Raw genomic sequence first — 19717 nt, forward strand, 5'->3', positions numbered from 1 at the left:
TACGTGCAAGAAGCTGGCGCTAGGACGCTCACGATCAAGATACAGCTCTCCATATCGCTTTATTGCTCTAACAGCATTTCTCCTGCTTTCACCATACACTAGAAGCATATCTAACTTTTCTTCGTTGGTGTACATGTCTGCTCCAAGAAACTGTGACGGAAATGCGATGTCTCATTACCCCAGCAGCACTTTTACACCCTTCTCTCCAGCTGCCTCGTGTGTCACCTTGCGGCGTTATCGAGAAGCAGGAGAACAACGATTTCCCTGTTAAGTTCCTCATTGGTCAACAGGAAAGGTCGCATCGGACAACGCCGCTTCGAAGGACGAATACGATACGAGAACATATCTGTGTCTCAAAAACTATTCGCCTAAATATTATGATATACACATGTTTGAAACCGTCTTTTTAAGCCCATCATGTTACGCTAAAATTTAACATAGGGTTCCATTGGAAAAAAAACCAAAGATGACCTCTTGTCTCTGTAATAAAAAATAGCACAAACATGAAATGTGATGTATTCAAGTAGCCCCTGTTCCTGCAATTCACTGTCCAAACGGCATCTTTGTCCCTATTACGGTTGGGGAGGTACAAGGGGTGTTATGACTTAGCTGCCTCATCCTGTATATAAAGAGGGCGTGCGTGAAAAGTCATCAAGCTTTTTAAATGAAACAAACGTTATCAACATACTACATCTTTGTTCTTCATGTCTACATATTTACAGTGCACTGCCGCTAGAGGGCTCTGAACTGAAACATCTAACGTGGAGGTATGTAATGGAGCTATGTTTGCGTGAGAGGAACAGCGTGCTGTAATCGTGTTTCGAATTCGAAGAGTTCGTCCACACATGTCGCACACCCACTCCAGCATGACAGCCGAGAACTGCGAGATATGCAACAGTCAGACGTCTTGGGTTCACTATCATCGATCATCATCATACAGTCCCGACTTGGCCCGTTTGATTTTCATCTGTTTGCAAAACTTAAAGAACACCTTCGAGGACTTCATTTTGATAGTGATGAATCAATGCAAGCATAGGTGAGGTTGTGGATCCGTGAACGAAGTCAAAAATTCTACAACGACTGTATCAACAAACGGGTCTCTCATTGGGAGAAATGTGTTCGTCGCTAGGGTGACTATGTTGAAGATGAAATATATAGACATGAATAATAAAGCAGTAGAATGTTAATGAAGTTCGTTTTATTTAAAAAGCTTTAAGAGTTTTCAAATAAAAATTCGGAGAATATATATATGAGGAATCAGAACGAAATTACGCAGCCAGTTTTATCGTTCATGGGCTCTGCGGGTTTGTTATAACTCTTGTAGCGAGCTACTATACAGAGTGGGCCCAAAGTCACGGTCAGAAGGTATTCAAGTAACTTAAGATATCGTTTAGTGGTTATGCCACTCAAGAAATGTATTCTTGGTTGAACATAACGTTCCCTGCCCGTAGTATGGCTGTCTTTTGATAGAGGTCACTCAAATTACAATGCAGGAGTCACTGTCTGAAAAACGGCATGTGATCGTGTGGTTTCGCTTGCGTTTCAGTGAATGCTACCAAGGTGACCCTGTTGTAAACATTTATTATAATGGCATATGCAAGCAGATTCACAACTAAGGAAAGTCTTCTTCGTATCGTGTGGGGGCATGGATAGGAAGGAATGCGCGATAGATATGATGCAACTAGAGAAAAGAAGCCCCGACGGGGGCTAATCTACGGAAAGTGGAAAGAAGGGCCAACTGGGTCTGCTACAGATGCACCACGCAGTGGAAGACAAAAGAAATATGACAACGATAGCGAAATTACTGAACGCATAAATGCATATTGCTTCGCTCACCAGCAAAACTGACAAGGAAGCAGTCGGCGGAGATGAAAATTTTTAGAACCTCTATGTGTTGTTTGATGAATAAATGAGGTTACCGTTCACTTAGGCCCGGCAGCATCGATCAATTAAGTGTTGATGTTATGAACACTCGACGCGATTCGTACTAACAGTTATTTGGAGTTTTCCAGCATCAGCAGGTCGCCGTAAGGTTATGACGACAGACGAGTGTGCTATGTATCTTAGCTCGCGGTACCGAAATATTTACATCTGGGTGACAAACACCTGAGGATGATTAGTCTCGAAATCCTGAGCCGGGCAAGCAAACACACATGGCAGCGACTCCAACTCTGCGCCGAGAATGATGGTTAGGATTTAGTGAGAGAGTTTGAAATATATAAGTATGTTGGAACATTCGTTTTTTGTGTTATTCTATTTTTGCACCATTTTTTCGGTTAAATACAATCTCTTTTACAACCGTGGAATTGTTTGATGTTACTGATCTTCTTTCAATACAATAACATTAAACGTTTCCGACCGTGACTCCTGGCCCACCCTGTAGTAATGTGAGGCGGGAATGTGTACGACTGCAGACATGTAACTAAAAATAGAGTTAATTACGTTTTTGGGGTGATAATTAAAACTTTGACTAGTAGTGGCCACTAGTGCTCACACAGCATCGAAATACTAAAGATGCAGCATTGCGATGCAGAACGTGCATAAAAGTATTTCACGCGCTGTAGCTATATCTTTATTGTGAGGTGTTGTTCCGTGCACCTTTTCTCAGTCGCGCCTGTGTGCCAAGCGATGCACATGTAACAACAACGACGTTGTACTATTGTACATATAAATGCTAATTGTTTTTCCATCTGATTTTTCGATAAACTAGTGTGATTGATGTTCTGATTTCATTTCTTTTTTTTTTTTTTTGTTTCATGTCATTGTGTTAAGAAAACTGTAAACAAGTTTCAATGTTAATATTAATGTTTATGTCAAATGTCAAGCAGTATTGTAACAGAATTGAAATGTAACAAATGTTGAAACTGTTGCAAGATGTTTAAAATTGTAACTGTGAGTCTGGTCCATACGTAGGCAATGTGTTAGGATAAGTAGAATGCAAAACCTCGGGTGAATACCCTGTCTGTAAGGGAGCGGTAAAAGGTGGATGGCAGGCGAGCGCGAGAAAATGCACGCGGGAACTGTACGGCACAACAGGCTCAGCAGTAGTAGTTGGAGTTTGGCATTGGTCTGAGCAACACGTTCTGGATCGAGGAGGCTCTCCTGGAAGACGTAGTTTCATTGAGCCTCGGGTATGCCGTTCCAACGCCCATACAGCATGGCAAAATTACATAGGCACTAAACGGAAAAGTATTGCGACGCTATGAAGAAATAAAGTGCCGGTACGTCAAGAGCCATAGCTGTGGTTGTATGTGTGTTCTGTGCCTCGCCATCTCGCCGCCTGCCAACCGCCGCATCGATACAAACAGGTTGAAACTTTTAGTACTGTATTCGTATGGACCAGTGTTACTTTTGTTCCATACTATTCAACAATAACTTAAATTTTACCAGAACTTCCCTATCATTTAATTATCTTCACAACTAAACTAGATAGGGTCCTTTCCAAATGTTGTGCAATCCGAGTGTCCCGAAATGAAAAATTAAATTTTGTGTTAATAATAATTACTTGCAGACCTAACTATGTTAGAATGGTGTTTAAAGAACCGTTTTGTTAATGAACCAGTAAATGAATAACGAAGGTCTGACAAAGTTGGAAGATAACTTTAATATTGATTTAGTAATGAAGTTTAATTATTTCGAGACAGATAAAAAGGCATTTAAATAAGCAGGAAATAAGATAAAAAGAGTAGTAACTCATATACTGGAAATCTTGAGGGCATAATGAATTCAGTAATCAATTTTTTTTAATAAAGTGATCATAACAGTTTCAGGGTCCACCCCCCCCCCCTTTTTTATTCATTTGAATTCTGAAGTGTTTTAAACTGATTTGACCAGCAAAGTTAAAGTCAATATAAAAGCCAAAATTTATCTGTGTTTTACCTTTATCAAAACTGACATTTTGTGTGTGATTCGAAAGTGCTTTTTCTAGGATAACCTATGCCCGATTTTAATCAGATCAATAGACAGTACGAAGTTTTGTAGTATACATTATAGTGTAGTGTTATGTATTTATGGTTTTTCCATATTAGTACAGAACGTGAAACTATCAGTTCAGTAGATTTTTCTGGTTCTAAAATTCTACTATATTATGCAGTGTTACTACTTGTTGCTTTGCACGAATATCTGCCAACTAGTACAGGAAAGAAACTCAGTTAATGCCTAATCAGGCTGGCGACCGTATTATTAACAACTGATAGCACCTTCTGTGTTGCTTTTTGTCCGTCCTGACGTGTAGTTGCATTTCGGACTTATTTGACGTATCATTGTTATTACACAGTGGGTGTAAGTCTGATTTGCCACCATTCAGGTACACGCGGTCAATATCTATACAAAAATCTTGTCTCGTAAGGTGAACCCTACTCACCATAGTACAGGCTGTAATGAGTATCGTGAGCCCCGCGCGCACGTTACACACAGAAGGGCAACTTGTCCGGCCGCCATTCGCGGGGGAGTTTGCTCTGGGCGCGAGCCAGCCGTCTGGCGGGTGTAAACACGCACCGCAGAAATAAGTCTGATGTGGGCGGGCTATTACCGGAGGGGCCTCTGAAGACTAAGTAGGCGAGCCAAATATTAAGGGAGCGCTGTTTGTTGTCCCAGTTACAGCTCCACGCGTGCGAGCGAAAACCCGCGGGATGAATGATGGGGCCGCCGTCAACAGAACGCGTGCGCCTCTGGACATGGCGACAGCACGTGAGCCACACAAGCGACGACCCCCAGCAGAACAGCGGGCCCAGGGCTAGGTGACGCACCACGTCACACTGCGGCACAACATTGACGAAACAGGACTGATAGGCTCCTTGCGTCATGCAGGGCTTGCTGTAGAACACCACAATTACACTACACTACACATCCAGTCACATTAATGTGACCAGCTGTCAAAAGCCTGAATAACCAAATTTGTAGTGTTGATTGGTGCTGCGATGCAATTAAAATATCACTTTCTGGAAATACCTGCATTTCGGTCGTACTGGAGGCGTCAGTTAACTAACGTTCAAGGCAAACAGTTTTTTAAACAGTTTATTTTCCGACACAGCCATACTCACTTTCAACAAGAAATTTGCAGCTTCGGCCCTCTTCACTCCAGTCACTGAGAAAAACCACACTCACTATATTACTGACACGTAATAGAAACAAAAACTTGCAGTCGTCGTTTTTAACTTATTTTAGTAAATGGCAACCAGTTTTGGTGACTCAACGCATTAAATGGCTCTGAGCACTATGGGACTTAACAGCTGAGGTCATCAGTCCCCTAGAACTTAGAACTACTTAAAGCTTACTAATCTAAGGACATCACACACATCCATGCCCGAGGCAGGATTCGAACCTGCGACCGTAGGAATCGCGCGGTTCCGTACTGAAGCGCTTCGAACCGCTCGGCCACATCTGCTGGCCACTCAACACATCATCTTCAGGCCTTGATGATACTGAGCTGGTGAACTCCCCTTTTATGCACAATCCCATCAGTGATCAACTCTACGAACTGCCTTCCGTAGAATATTTTAGCAGCGATGTTGTGTCTGCAACAGGTATTCTACGGAAGCCAGTTCATATACGTTGGCCACTGATGGGACTGTGTATAAGAGCGGAGTTCACCCCCTCAGCATCAGCTAAGGTCTGAAGATGGTGTACTGAGTCACCGAAACTGATTGCTATCTAATAAAATAACACCAAAACGACGGCTGCACGTGTGCCATTTTCTTACGTAAGTCAACAGCCCAAGTCCTACGGACCATCGATCACAAGGATGGACGTACTAAAATATCACTGACAGTTGCGGACGTCCTACGTCTAAACAATAAAGTCGGGGAATATGTAACCGCTAATATGTACGTCTGTGATCACCACAGTCCTTTGCTAGACGTGGTCATATTAGAGCTGGTATGCTGTTGTTATCCTCCGACCTTTACACTGATGTACCTAGTCAGTTTCAAGTAAATTGCAACTCGGCTTCTCCCATTGCAATAGATGAAAGAAATAAGACAAAAATCTTAGGCTTGCCCCCGGATCGAACCGAGACCTTTCTGTTGGTAGTTTGACACTTTATCAATGAACCGCTGAGCTACTAAAAATGCATGGGTTGTGGCATGATAAATGTAGTAAGTACAAGAGCTGGATAAGACAGACGTACTCACCGTCTGGCACAGCTTGAGCAGGCCGCTCCAGGAGCGCATGTACCCAGTGTTGATGAGGATGGCCGACGTGGTCGTCGTGGTCGTGGTCCTCGTGATGGTCACCTGGTGCGACATGGCGGCGGCTGCGGCTGCGTCTGCAACGTGACGGAGGAACGCGCTCACTGAGGAGTTTCTGCTGCTGCTACTCGCCTACTGGTGCGCGCCAACGCCTTACTGCAGCCGGCGTGAGTCACGCCACAGCCACAGCCCACAGCCTCGGCTCTGGAGGCCTCATCAGTAGGTGACGCCAGCGTCTGGCGCGCGGCTGCGGCGCGCCGAACAGTGAACCGCTCCCGCTATCTAATCACAACCCTGCACCTCCCCCCTCCTTTCTGTTTTGTTTTCTTACCCTAAGGCGCCAGTGCGATAAAAGGTTTATTTCGACGCAGTGTTTACTTGGTGCGGAGTTCATTTGTTTAAAAATCCAATGTCGGACACAGCGGGAAGTGTGGTAGGTCCGCTGTTGTTTTCTATCTACATAAATGATCTTTTGGATAGGGTGGCAATGTGCGACTGTTTGCTGATGATGCTGTGGTGTACGGGAAGGTGTCGTCGTTGAGTGACTGTAGGAGGATACAAGATGACTTGGACAGGATTTGTGATTGGTGTAAAGAATGACAGCTTATTTCTGTATTAGAGTTACCCGTGTTGCATAAAAACTCACTTGTTTAGTTCTGTATTAGAGTTGTTTTTGATAAAATATTCTTATCTTTAAGGTTTGATTGTGGTGGTTATTGGTCGCGCCAGACCGCTCGCTAATTTTTTTTTTTTTTTTTAATGCAGATGAATAGGAAAAAGAATCCTGTAATGTTTGAGCACTCCATTAGTAGTGCAGCGCTCGACACAGTCAAGTCGATTAAATATTTGGGCGTAACATTGCAGAGCGATATGAAGTGGGACAAGCATGTAATGGCAGTTGTGGGGAAGGCGGATGGTCGTCTTCTGTTCATTGGTAGAATTTTGGGAAGATGTGGTTCATCTGTAAAGGAGACCGCTTATAAAACACTAATACGACCTATTCTTGAGTACTGCTCGAGCGTTTGGGATCCACATCAGGTCGGATTGAGGGAGGACATAGAAGCAATTCAGAGGCGGGCTGCTAGATTTGTTACTGGTAGGTTTGATCATCACGCGAGTGTTACGGAAATGCTTCAGGAACTCGGGTGGAAGTCTCTAGAGGAAAGGAGGCGTTCTTTTCGTGAATCGTTACTGAGTAAACTTAGAGAACCAGCATTTCAGGCTGACTGCAGTACAATTTTACTGCCGCCAACTTACATTTCACGGAAAGACCACAAAGATAAGAGAGATTAGGGCTCGTACAGAGGCATATAGGCAGTCATTTTTCCCTCGTTTTGTTTGGGAGTGGAACAGGGAGAGAAGATGCTAGTTGTGGTATGGTGGATTGCGGAGTATGTATGTAGATGTAAATGTAGATCTGAATTTATGTTGATCCATAGTAGATACGGCACGCCGGCATGTTTCCAGAAGTTATTTTATTTAGACCACCAGTTTGGGAATCTCATTAATGTCATCTTAAGGCCCTATGCACAACATCTATAGAAAATCAGACACATCGAAGCATGAATAACAGAAGCCATCAGTATCTGGATTCCATGAAATTTTTGTGGAGTGTGTACTTCGAAGACTTGACAGCAGTTATAGCTTTTATGTGCCCGATTAAACCGGTCGCGTAATAAGGCCAGTCAATGAAGACGAAAAAAGGTGGAATGTGGGAAATAATTCAAGCAATCGCAAATTTTTGTTCAGTGGTAGGAGTAAGTGCCATGAATAAGATACTAGAAATCCTGACCTGTGGTGGAGTGGGGATGCATTTGAAGGTCAATTTGTACGTTTATCTTCAATAACCGCCGGCCGAAGTGACCGAGCGGTTCTAGGTGCAAAAGTCTGGAACCACGCGACCGCTACGGTCGCAGGTTCGAATCCTGCCTCGGGCATGGATGTGCGTTATGTCCTTAGGTTACTTAGGTTTCAGTAGTTCTAAGTTCTAGGGGACTGATGACCCCAGAAGTTAAGTCCCATAGTGCTCAGAGCCATTTGAACCATTTTTTCAATAACCCGGAAAGTACGGTCCCTAGCGAAACAGTATCCCAGTACAAAATTTAACTACATTGAATTTCCAACAAAAGGTTCCTCTTAATGTTTTCTGTAGGACAACAGTAACGGAAGAATATCAAAATCTCGCGCTTGGTTTATTCCTGATATTATATTGCCGGTTACATAAAACGACATCGGTAGGGGCGGCTGAATCACCCCGTGTACCCTCCTACAACCTTCGGAGATCTCCAGCTTGTTCAGATTTTTAAATATTCAAAATGGTTCAAATGGCTCTGAGCACTATGGGACTCAACTGCTGAGGTCATTAGTCCCCTAGAACTTAGAACTAGTTAAACCTAACTAACCTAAGGACATCACAAACATCCATGCCCGAGGCAGGATTCGAACCTGCGACCGTAGCGGTCTTGCGGTTCCAGACTGCAGCGCCTTTAACCGCACGGCTACTTCGGCCGGCTTTAAATATTCACTGGCTTTCGGCAGAAATTCTTCCTGGTATCGTAAACTCTTACGGGAACTACACGTTAAACTGAGATATGTTTATGCATGGAAAATTCCTCTATCAACAAATTCTGTGCGAGATCCCAACACTTAGACTAACTTCAATCGCGCCCGTAAATGACAGTGTGTCCTTGTTCCTGATGTAAGCGGATAACACGCCTGTCGCGTCGATTATCACCTTAACACAACTGACCCCGTCTTAAAAGACCAGTTACCGGAAGCCTCAAATGTGAGTCACCAATTTTGTGTCATTAGAATCCACTTAACGAGCGAAAGCAACACACTGCTTGGCGTTTTCGGACTGAATGAGGAGCGAGAGGCGGGTATATAAGGAGTACTCTAATCAAAACGAGATAGATGAAGAATTATAATAAACAGGTTTTTTTATTTCGCAAGTAATCGCCATAACTGTTAATACGCTTGTCTCACTGTGACAAGACGGTCAACGCCTCCACGGAAAAATATCTTCGGTTACCTACGGAACGGTGACTGTACTCAGATGTGCACCTCTTCGTCCGAAGCAAATCGACGGCCACGAATCTCTTTCTTCAGGGCTCCAAAAATATGGAAATGGTATGACGAGAGGTCGGGACTGTACGGAGGAGGTCTAAGGGCTTCTCACCGAAACTTCTGCAGTGTAGTCGAAACAACCTTGGCAACACGTGGTCTCGCCTCTTAGGCTACTGCAAACATTTTTCCTATGGAGGCACTGAATGTCTTGTCTGACAGTGGGATTAATGTATTACAGTTATGGTGATTCATTTTGAAATAATAAACATTTTACTTACTTTTCTTCCATCTGTCTCGTTTTTATTTCACTGCCCCTCATACTATACGCTGTATTACCACTGGCTTCCTGGGTGTCTATACTTCAACATTTCAGATCATTACTCCTGGTTAGGCAAAAAAACATGAAGATGTCATTTACCGGAAGACTGCTTTGGATGAAACAGTTCCGTACTCTGCAAGGCCCTGTTGCGGGTGGTATTCCTTCACCTACCACTTACCCAGACTGTTATATGGGGGACGACAATTTGACGTGAACTCTGAACCATGGTGCAAGTTGGCATTTTTCACAAATACAGATCACCGTCAGTGCGATGTGTGACCAAAAATTATCCTAACACCGACTGAGGCTTTGCAATCCGTCTTAACCGCCGAGGCACACACACCAATTGTAAGTAGTCTGTTTAGGATTTTATGTTGGTAACGTCACCTAGCGCTCTGTATGAAAATCACTGGCTGTGCTGTGTGCTGTCTGTGGCTGATGGGCATTGTTGAAATAGTCGCTATTGTAGTGTTGGGCAGCGCGTAGCGTTGCGCAGTTCGAGGTGAGCAGCCAGCAGTGGTGGATGTGGGGAGAGAGATGGCGGAGTTTTGAGAGCGGATGATCTGGACGTGTGTCCATCAGAGACAGTAAATTTGTAAGACTGGATGTCATGAACTGATATATATATTATGACTTTTGAACACTATTAAGGTAAAGACATTGTTTGTTCTTTATCAAAATCTTTCATTTGCTAACTATGCCTATCAGCCGTTAGTGACGTCAGTAGTTAGAATCTTTTATTTAGCTGGCAGTATTGGCGCTCGCCGTATTGCAGTAGTTCGAGTAGCGAAGATTTTTGTGAGGCAAGTGATTCATGAAAGGTATAGGTAATTGTTAGTCAGGGCCATTCTTATGTAGGGATTGTTGAAAGTCAGATTGCGTTGCGCAAAAAATATTGTGTATCAGTTTAGTGATGGTCAGAGAAATGTCTGAGTACGTTCAGTTTTGCTCAGCTGTTCTAAAATCAAATAATGTAAGGGGTTTACCGGCACTGATTTTTCTAAGGGGACGTTTCACAATGTATGCACAGCTTTGCCGCAGACAGACAATTCTACGTTTACAAGCAGCAAACCGTTGCACAATACGGTAAAGAGACGTTTTTTCAAGGAAATTTGACTGTCTGATTGTAGACCGCCTGATATCTCTTATCGTGTTCGCAAAATCCCTACGCGAGATAAAATCTACACAGTGGCAAAGCCGCACACTTTTCCTCTAATACAGGTTTACAAAAATTATACAACGGGGTTACGCGAAAACAACGTCGCTTTCTTCCAAATAGTCCAAGTTTCCTGTTCTCAGTTACAATTTCGTATGAGCTTTACGATCATATAGCGTCCTTCTGAATTCGATGGTTGTTGTCATGCTTGCTGGATAACATCTCCAAAAACTTGAACAACACTCTATAACTGATCGCATTTGTGTCTCGTAGCGAATTTCATGTTACTAGCACCAACTATGGTCTTCTGCCATATCTGATACATCTATTACTCATACAAGCTCGGCCCTGATTGTAATTCCGTATCAAATCTTTACCTAGAGTGATTTTAGTCTTCATTCATTTTCTCAGTTTTTGCGTGCGTAACAGTTTACAACCACAGACTGCGAAATCTTGTGTAGTTGTTTCAGGAAGATGCCGGCAGCACTAGACAGCCGTCCTTCGGGCCTGGTACGGCTGGTGGTGGTGGTGGTGCTCTGGTGCTGCAGAAGATTCCAAGCGGATATTCGCTTCTCTGTAGTCAAGGTGTTCCGCTGACGTACGCGACACGACTTGTGATTAACGCGCTTGGAACGTGCAGCTGAAGAGCAAGGCATCCAGTGGCCACTTCATTCAACTTCAAACGAAAATTAAATACAGCCCCTTATACCTGCAAAATCACATTTCGGCAGTGAGGAATATACACGTTTCGTTACTTAGAATATATTTTGTATCTCTCCGTGTATTCATCGTTTTTGGCTGTTTAACAATATGAGACTGCAATCAACAGTTCACATCTCTACGCAATATTTCGACTACCGTCGCTCGACGATTTTTCTATTGAAACGAAAGATTAGGCAGCTTCTTTCTAAGATCTCTTATGAGGTATTGGGGGGTTCGGTTCCACGATTTTATCTCGTTAACAGTTAATGGAAACCCATAAACGTCATCGTTTCTTAGCGAAGTCTTCGGCGCGAGCGGGAAAGATAGTGTGATCTGGTCCGGAGATGCAGACAATCTTCGGCGTTTTGAGAGAACTGGGGGTCGTCAGCTCTGGCCGATTTCTTTTCTTAATTGACCAACTTATGGTCCAGCCTCGTAGGCAACCGCAGAAATTTTTCTATGAGGGTTCAAATGGCTCTGAGCACTATGGGACTTAATTGCTGAGATCATCAGTCCCCTAGAACTTAGAACTACTTAAACCTAACTAACCTAAGGACATCACACACATCCATGCCCGAAGCAGGATTCGAACCTGCGACCGCAGCGGTCGCGCGGTTCTAGACTGAAGCGCCTAGAACCGCACGGCCACTCCGGCCGGCTTCTATGAAGGCACTGACCGTCTTCCACCCTAGTGATAATCATCAGATAAGCATCAGCTCGATAAGTAGTAAATTCCCCATATCTCTTATTGGCAAACTCAGAAATGTGAAGTGTCTTATATACAAGAACATCTCTTTCATTAAAACTCTAAAGACCAGCCGCTGATAGAGATATGCTCCTCACCACAGCAACAGTAATCCACTCGTTACCATGTCCACCTGCAACTGTATGAAATACACCAAAAGAAAACTCACAACTTGCAACCTACAACCTTCCTTGAACGAGATCACGGACTAATTCACCTTCTTCTCCAGACGGAACAATACACCTTCTGTAATGACATGAATGGCGACAGGACGCTGAAATCGACCCCACATTCCTTTACTCGCAGCCGGTCACGTACTGAAGAAAAAAAAGTTTCAGTCTGCCACAACAATGGCCCTAATTTTCCACCCTTCGTTAGGACCCTGCAGGCAGCCTTGAGGAAACAGTAGCTTACGTACAGCGGATGTTTTCTTTTAAGATGCACTTCCTTTTTAAACCTTTGTTTCTGAATTATGTGCACAAGTGAGACAACGCAGGCAGCGCACCAGTCAACTCTTTCTCAATTTTTGTTCTGCTTCTGTAACTTCTGTGCGCCTTATCAATTGTTTGCGTGTTTTGATTTGGATGCAACAAAAGCTACGACTTCTTTGACCTCACTGATGTAATTATAGGCATAAGAGCATCAGCTGCTAGAAATAACTGCAGCTGCATCTATATTCCGCGGCCTTACGGTGTGTGGTGGAGGGTATATCTGATACCACTATACTTTTCTCCAATTCATGTTCCGTTCACGAATGGCGCTGGGAAGAGCAACTGTCAATAAATCTCCGTGTGAGCTCCGATTTCTCCGATTTGCTCGTCGTGGCCATTCGGGATACATCCATTAACAGGAAGTAAAGTTGTCCGACTATGCTTCAAATGTATGCTCTCGGAATCTCAAGAAAAATCCCTCCGTGATACACAACGCCTCTACATCTACGTCTACATTACTCCGCAATTCACATTTAAGTGCTTGGAAGAGAGTTCATCGGACCACCTTCACACTGTTTTTCTATGGTTCCACTATCTAATAGTAAGGAGGAAAAACTAAACATAAACCTTTCCGTGCGAGTTATGTTTTTACTGATAGTCGTTTTTCGCTATGTAAGTGGGAGTAAACAAAATATTTTCGCATTCAAAAAAGAAAGCTGCAATGAAAAAGTCTTTGTTTTAACGATTGCCACTCCCGACTCGCGTATCGTGCTCACCCCTTTTGCTCGATAATGCAAAACGATTTGGCCTTCTCTAAACTTTTTGGATGTCCCCATCAATTATACCAGGTAAAGAACCCATACCATGCAGCAGTACTCCAGAAGAGGACGGATAAGCGTTGTGTAAGCAGTATCTTTCGTATACTTGTTCCATTCTGCCAGTAAACCGCAGTCTTTGGTTCGACTTCCCCGCAAATTTTCTGTTTCATGGTTCCAGTTTAAATTATTCGTAATTGCATTCTCTACATATCCATTTGAATCGATAACCTATAAATTTATGATTTATCGTGTAATCGAAATTTAAAGATTCCTTTTCATAGTCATTTGGCTGGTCTTATGTTAGTTTTGTTTAGAATCAATTGCAACTTTTCACGCCATATAACAGCTTTGTTTAAATCATGCTGCAATTCATTTTGATCTCCTGATGGCTTTACTAGACAGTAAATTACAGCATCATCTGCAGACAGTCTAAGAGGGCTCTTCATATTGTTTCCCAAATCTCTTTTATATATAAGAAACATCAGAGGGCGTGTAACACTTCCTTGGGGAAGGCCAGATACCTCTTCTGTTTCACTCGATGGCTTTCCGTCAGTTACTTATAACTTCGACGTTTCTGACAGGAAATCAAACATCCCGTCGCACGACTCCGACGATATTCCATAGCCATGTGATTTGATTAAAAGCCCTTTGTGTGGAACAGTTTCAAAAGCCCTCTGAAAATCTAGAAATATGGGTTCCATCGTAGCGACTGCCATTGGAGTTTGTTGATCATCTTCATAACGCTCTCTTAAGGGTCCCAGATTGGTGAGCTACTCAAGAAACGGTCGAGCAAGTGTTTCCTAAGCCACTTCTTTCATGGTTGAATTTTACTTCCTTCACATTCTTTGTATGAATCCCAACTTGGTATCTGCCTTTCCTGCAGATAGTTTTATATGGTCAGTCTAGGTTGCTGGGATCGGTTATTCCTTGATAATTTAAGGTTGTTATCGTTTCCAATGCTTTTCCATCAAAAACGCGTCTGAAGCAACAATGGAGTTCTTCACTTATTTCTGTGCAATGCATTGAATTTATTTAAGTTCAGGGTCCATCCCTGTACCAGTCATCAAGTCTCCCAGGTCTTATGCAATAGTGATATGGACAACAGTATCGTTTGCGAATAGTCTCTTGGAACTTTTGATGTTTTCCACTAGGCCATTTGCGTATTTTTTAACAATAAATGCACCATAGCACTCTCTTCGGGTACTCCCGAAATTCCTTTACTTATCGCACCCCGACGTGAACAACGACAACTCAAAAATGCAATACCCGAGAATAGTCGGCCTAAGGAATTCTACTCAACTTACGTTGAAATGGTATCAGCTACTTTTAATTTCAGATTACTATTTTTGGCCGTAAATTCAATTACGTTTTGTACAAAAGTAATATGGGCGTGTAGTTCTGATCTCTTCCTCAAGTATTGCATTTTTGAGTCGTATCACTGTTCTTGCCGTGTTGCGATCTGTCGATTTCGTCCCGTTAGAAAGAACTCGTTGAGTTCTGCAGTCCAGACACAAAACTGGTCAGGTACTGGGTGAGGTCGCACTATGTTTCCTAAACGACGACGCGAAACTCTATCGAATCCCTTCCGGAAGTCGAGAAATGCTGAATCAGCCGAGCGCCTTTGTCTACAGTGCCCTGCATTTCATAAACGAACTGGGCGAGCTGTATTTCGCAAGGCCTGTTTACGGAAGCCATGTTGATTTTTATACAGGGGATTCTCGTTTCCCAATGACATCAGTGACGTAGGTCTGTAATTATGTGGATCGATCCGGCGGTCCTTCTTGAGATACAAGATATTCCCGATGCATGCTGGTTGCGAAAAGCGCGGCGAACACACCACATAATCGTCTGGACGCACACACACACACACACACACACGCACACACACACACACACACACACACACACACACACACGAGCACTTGCGCGTTATTCAGGAATGGGGCCTGCTTTACGAGTGCAAACTGTCCGAGTGATCATGTCAAACAATGGAAATTAAAATGCTATTGCTGGAAGACCTCACCAGCAAACGTTTCCAGTGTACATTTTGGCACAAACGATTAGTAATTGACTTCTAGGACCTTTACTTCCTACCAGTGACATGCCGTCAGTTTCAGAATACAACAGTTACGGAAGAGCTGTTGTACAGTAGCGCTTACTGTTTCTGACTCCTCTGATTGTCATTATTTATGTTGTGTCGATGTGCGATCAAAGTTAATTTTATTGACCACTTTGGGGAACAGGACCAATTGCATGAGCAACGCGATCGTGAGTTGTAATGCTCTATTGGTTCTTTTTTTTCTTTCTTTGTGATGTGTCAAGACTGTTGTGCATGTTCCTGCAATGCCACCAGGCTGTGATGAAGGGCGCCCACACAGAAGTTTGCAGGACGGGGTAAGGGTGGGGGTCCTAAACCTTGGATATGAAGTATTTTTAATATTTAGGAAGAGGCCGCCCTTGCATGGGCTCCCTTGGCTGAGGTGATAATCTGAATCAAAAACTAAGTTCATGACATGAAACAGATGCCTTTGGACCAAAATGCCAGATGCATAATGCGGCTCATGGTTTTCTGCTTGGACACATGTCACAACTTTGTAGAAACGTGATTTTAATAAAATTTAATTTGTCTATAGCTTAATTTTTTGCCAACATCTACGGTCTTTAAACATAGGCAAAATCTTGACCCATTTTCAAGGATATTCCCTGAGGATTTTAGTATGAGGTACACATGATCTGATGTATCGCTACCAAGTAATGATATGGTTATGATTCATTCGGTTTCTAATGCTAATTACTATTCCTTGTGTGAAAAAAACATCAGCAACAGTGGAAAAGTGCAATCGTTGAAACATAGAAGGATCCGGGTTGTCATATGCACCTACGTAACAGATGCAGAAGCAATGTTACGTGCTTCGAGGAGCTGCGAGTACAGCTCAACAGGGCGTCGTTTTGCCGCTGTTCCCTCCTTTTAGTGACCCCATACAGGAAGTGCATATCAGCCCACTCTTCATCGCTAAACCTATCCATACTGCTGTGCAGCATTCTGCCGGAAAAATAATCCCGAGACGGAATGGAGCCGTACTGAGTGCAAGCTTGAGGACGAAGAGTAAAGAAGGCATTATTGTTGCAAACACTAACAACTGTCAGTGAACGGAACACGTTTCCAACCATGACACACAGAGCATGCGTAGACATTTGGACTGTTGTGCAGGTATTTTCAGCGCAGTGAAGAGACAATGGAATGTAGGCGCTAAAAATCAAATGGAATGCAACTACTCTATAACGGGCTATTGGAGACAATGGATCTGTTGTACCAACCACTCCGTCTACAGGCCACAAGTGGCCCATCGGGACCATCCGACCGCAGTTTCATCCTCTGAGGAGGATGCGGATAGGAGGGGCATGGGGTCAGCACACCGCTCTCCCGGTCGTTATGATGGTATTCTTGACTGAAGCCGCTACTATTGGGTCGAGTAGCTCCTCAATTGGCATCACGAGGCTGAGTGCACCCCGAAAAATGGCAACAGCGCATGGCGGCCTGGATGGTCACCCATCCAAGTGCCGACCACGCCCGACAGCGCTTAACTTCGGTGATCGCACGGGAACTGGTCTATCCACTGCGGCAAGGCCGTTGCCTGTTATACCACCATACTCAGAAAATATCACTGAAACACTTCTGGAATGTTGTCAGTGAAATTCTGGTTCAGACAGACGGGGAGAAAGAGAGAGAGAGAGACAGAGAGACCTGTATTATGAATTTTCTACATCTCTCCCGTAGCAGATGGAATGCTGTGTGGTGTGGATATCACCCATTCTCTCACAGTAAATAGCGTGGGTGTTCGCAGATTGAATAGAAGAATATTTTCCTTGTATTTTAATCCAAAAGCGTATCACCACCAGAATCAGCTTCGCTGCTGGTAGCTAAATAATACGGAACAGTGGCGAATTCTTCTCTGTCTGCCTACTGTGTTGTCTTATCGGACATTTCGATTACGTCAATTTCTTGTTAAGCGACTAGCTTCTACTGATATCTGAATAGCGAGGAGCATCAATGTTCTGTGACGTAGAAAACGCCCATTCTTCAACACCATTCTTTCATTTTAAAAAATACCGATTTCATATCGTTCCCTATTATCCTATCAGCCTATCGAAATTATTATCCAAATTACTACCACTAAGTGATATAGTCTCAGATTTTCTAACGAATAAACTGGTATGAGCCTTCTCTTCACATCATTTCCACGTGGGATACCCCTTGATACTGTCCCAATATGCACTACATCTCGTTTATGAAGAACGACAGCTCGCCTGTTTCGGATGTAGAATGGTATGGGCAACTCTCCCCTGAAAACTAAACACTGTTCTTCAATAAAAATAACTATGATTGACAGTTGAGTGAACCGATTACTGGGGGCGAGTCATTATTCAACAAATACTCTTTTGGTGAGTTTATTCGTGTGTTGTATCACTTTTTCTGTGCCTACGTGTACATAAACTTCGCAAATTACTATAAAGAACGTGCTAAGTTTTCCTGCGACCAGACGTTAAGGGCTCTTCCCGTTCATTCACGGCAGAAGCGTGGGAATAACGACTTTTTACGAGCATCTATGCTGTCTAATTTTATCTACATTCTCCCTGTGGGAGACGCCCGCAGGGGAGCTAGCAAGGGAAATTGTCCATCACACCACCCTCGGATTTAGTGATCAAATGGTCCATTGGATAGCCCGTCAAAAACTGAACACAGATCCTCCTGTTGCATGGTGAAGAAGTCAATAACTGCCTGTTGCACATCCTCATCTGACGGGAATCGACGACCTTTCAAGGCCTTTTTTAAGGGCCCTGAGACGTGATAGTCGCATGGAGAGAGATCAGGACTGTAGCGCGGGTACTCGAGTGTGTCTCCCACTTGAGTCTGATTAACGTCCTCGTTACGACATTTGCTCATTGCGGACGTGCGTTATCACGTTGGTCGTGTTGGAACGCATTTGGTAATAATGTCGCCACGGTTCGCGTTTCCGCATTTACCGCAAGCACCTCGGAAAGACACGATGCCACACCAATTCCTCTTCTACTTGTCGTGGCTTGTATACCCGCAAGGGAATCGCACTAGGTTACTTATGCGCAGTGACAACTCCCTGAAACGGAAACTTTTTAATCTCCCCTGTAATATCCAGACTCGTTTCAATATCGTCGCCATCATCGTCGCCTTCGTCGTCACCCATATGACATCCATATATAGGCATAGCCATCCACAGAAATTTATCCAGGAGGAGCAAGACTCGAAAATTGTTATTTTTTTATATAATTGTCACAAGTTATACAGTGACTGGTTAAGTCACAGCACTGTCTCACAGCAAACCACTACGTAATGCAACATTTGACTAAACGAGACGTTTACAGGAAATCACTTGTAGAAGTGTTTGAGAATTCTGTAATGAATAAAAAGTGAGTGTTCCAGAGTCCAGAAGGGGGTAGGGCAGGGAGACAATTCCCTCTTCTCGCCCCCTTGCGGAAGCTTATGTATGATACTTCTCCATACATTACGGTTTTCAACTATACGCTGTTCCCCATGCACGTTTCCTCGTGTCATGTACACACCTTTCATTAAATCGTCCTCTTTTTGATCTTTTCTAATTTGCTACCAAAGAATTTCTTTCATTCATTAACCATCTAATCCCCTGGTTACAGGCACTGCCAACCTACATTTCGTTTTCACTACAACAATGATAATTCCTTCCACTCCATTCTCTGCCCTAATCCATTTGCCGGCGTTGAGTGTTTCATAGTTGTTCAGCAACAACGGCTTTAGAATAATTTTCACAATAAAAACCCTTGTCTCACTGCCTTAGTTTAAAACTGGTAGAAAACAACTATTATAAACTTGCCAAATCACACAAATCGAAACCTTTGCTTTGAAATAAATTCAGCTTATTAAAAATCACATCAAACAATATTTACTGTGTTGTTTATTTCGCTTACTGTTCATTCGGTCGTCGCCTTCAACTGCTCTGAACACAAGAACACATCAACTTGTTCCAATGAGTTCATTGTTAATATGATATTTTTTATGCATTCTTGTAATTTAATAGTAGCTGATTTTCAACCATACGTTATAATTTGCTCTTTTGAGTTGAAGTATACCTGCATTAGAGGCAAACAATACAACGTCACCAGCAAAACGAAGGTGGTTCAGTTACGTTCCATTCACACGTGTTCCTTCCTCGTTTTCCCCATTGAAAGGTCAAAAATCTTCTTCTAGGGCTACTCAAGTCAGTGCTCTGGTTTTCAAGGG

General features: G+C 43.3%; 1 protein-coding gene across 2 annotated transcripts in view; it reads right to left on the bottom strand.

Moving 5' to 3' along the window:
• Window positions 1-19717, bottom strand: part of LOC126465926 (uncharacterized) — a 121458-nt gene that overhangs the window by 41691 nt on the left and 60050 nt on the right. The window contains exon 2 of one of the 2 annotated variants that reach the window (XM_050096343.1): window positions 6132-6265. In XM_050096343.1, the coding sequence (XP_049952300.1) occupies window positions 6132-6245 (114 nt within the window). In that variant the 5' untranslated portion in view covers window positions 6246-6265. The remainder of the gene's footprint in view (window positions 1-6131; window positions 6266-19717) is intronic. The other variant, XM_050096344.1, reaches the window with a different exon arrangement.

Source organism: Schistocerca serialis, chromosome 1 (genome assembly GCF_023864345.2).
Source record: "Schistocerca serialis cubense isolate TAMUIC-IGC-003099 chromosome 1, iqSchSeri2.2, whole genome shotgun sequence".
Lineage (NCBI taxonomy): Eukaryota > Metazoa > Arthropoda > Insecta > Orthoptera > Acrididae > Schistocerca > Schistocerca serialis.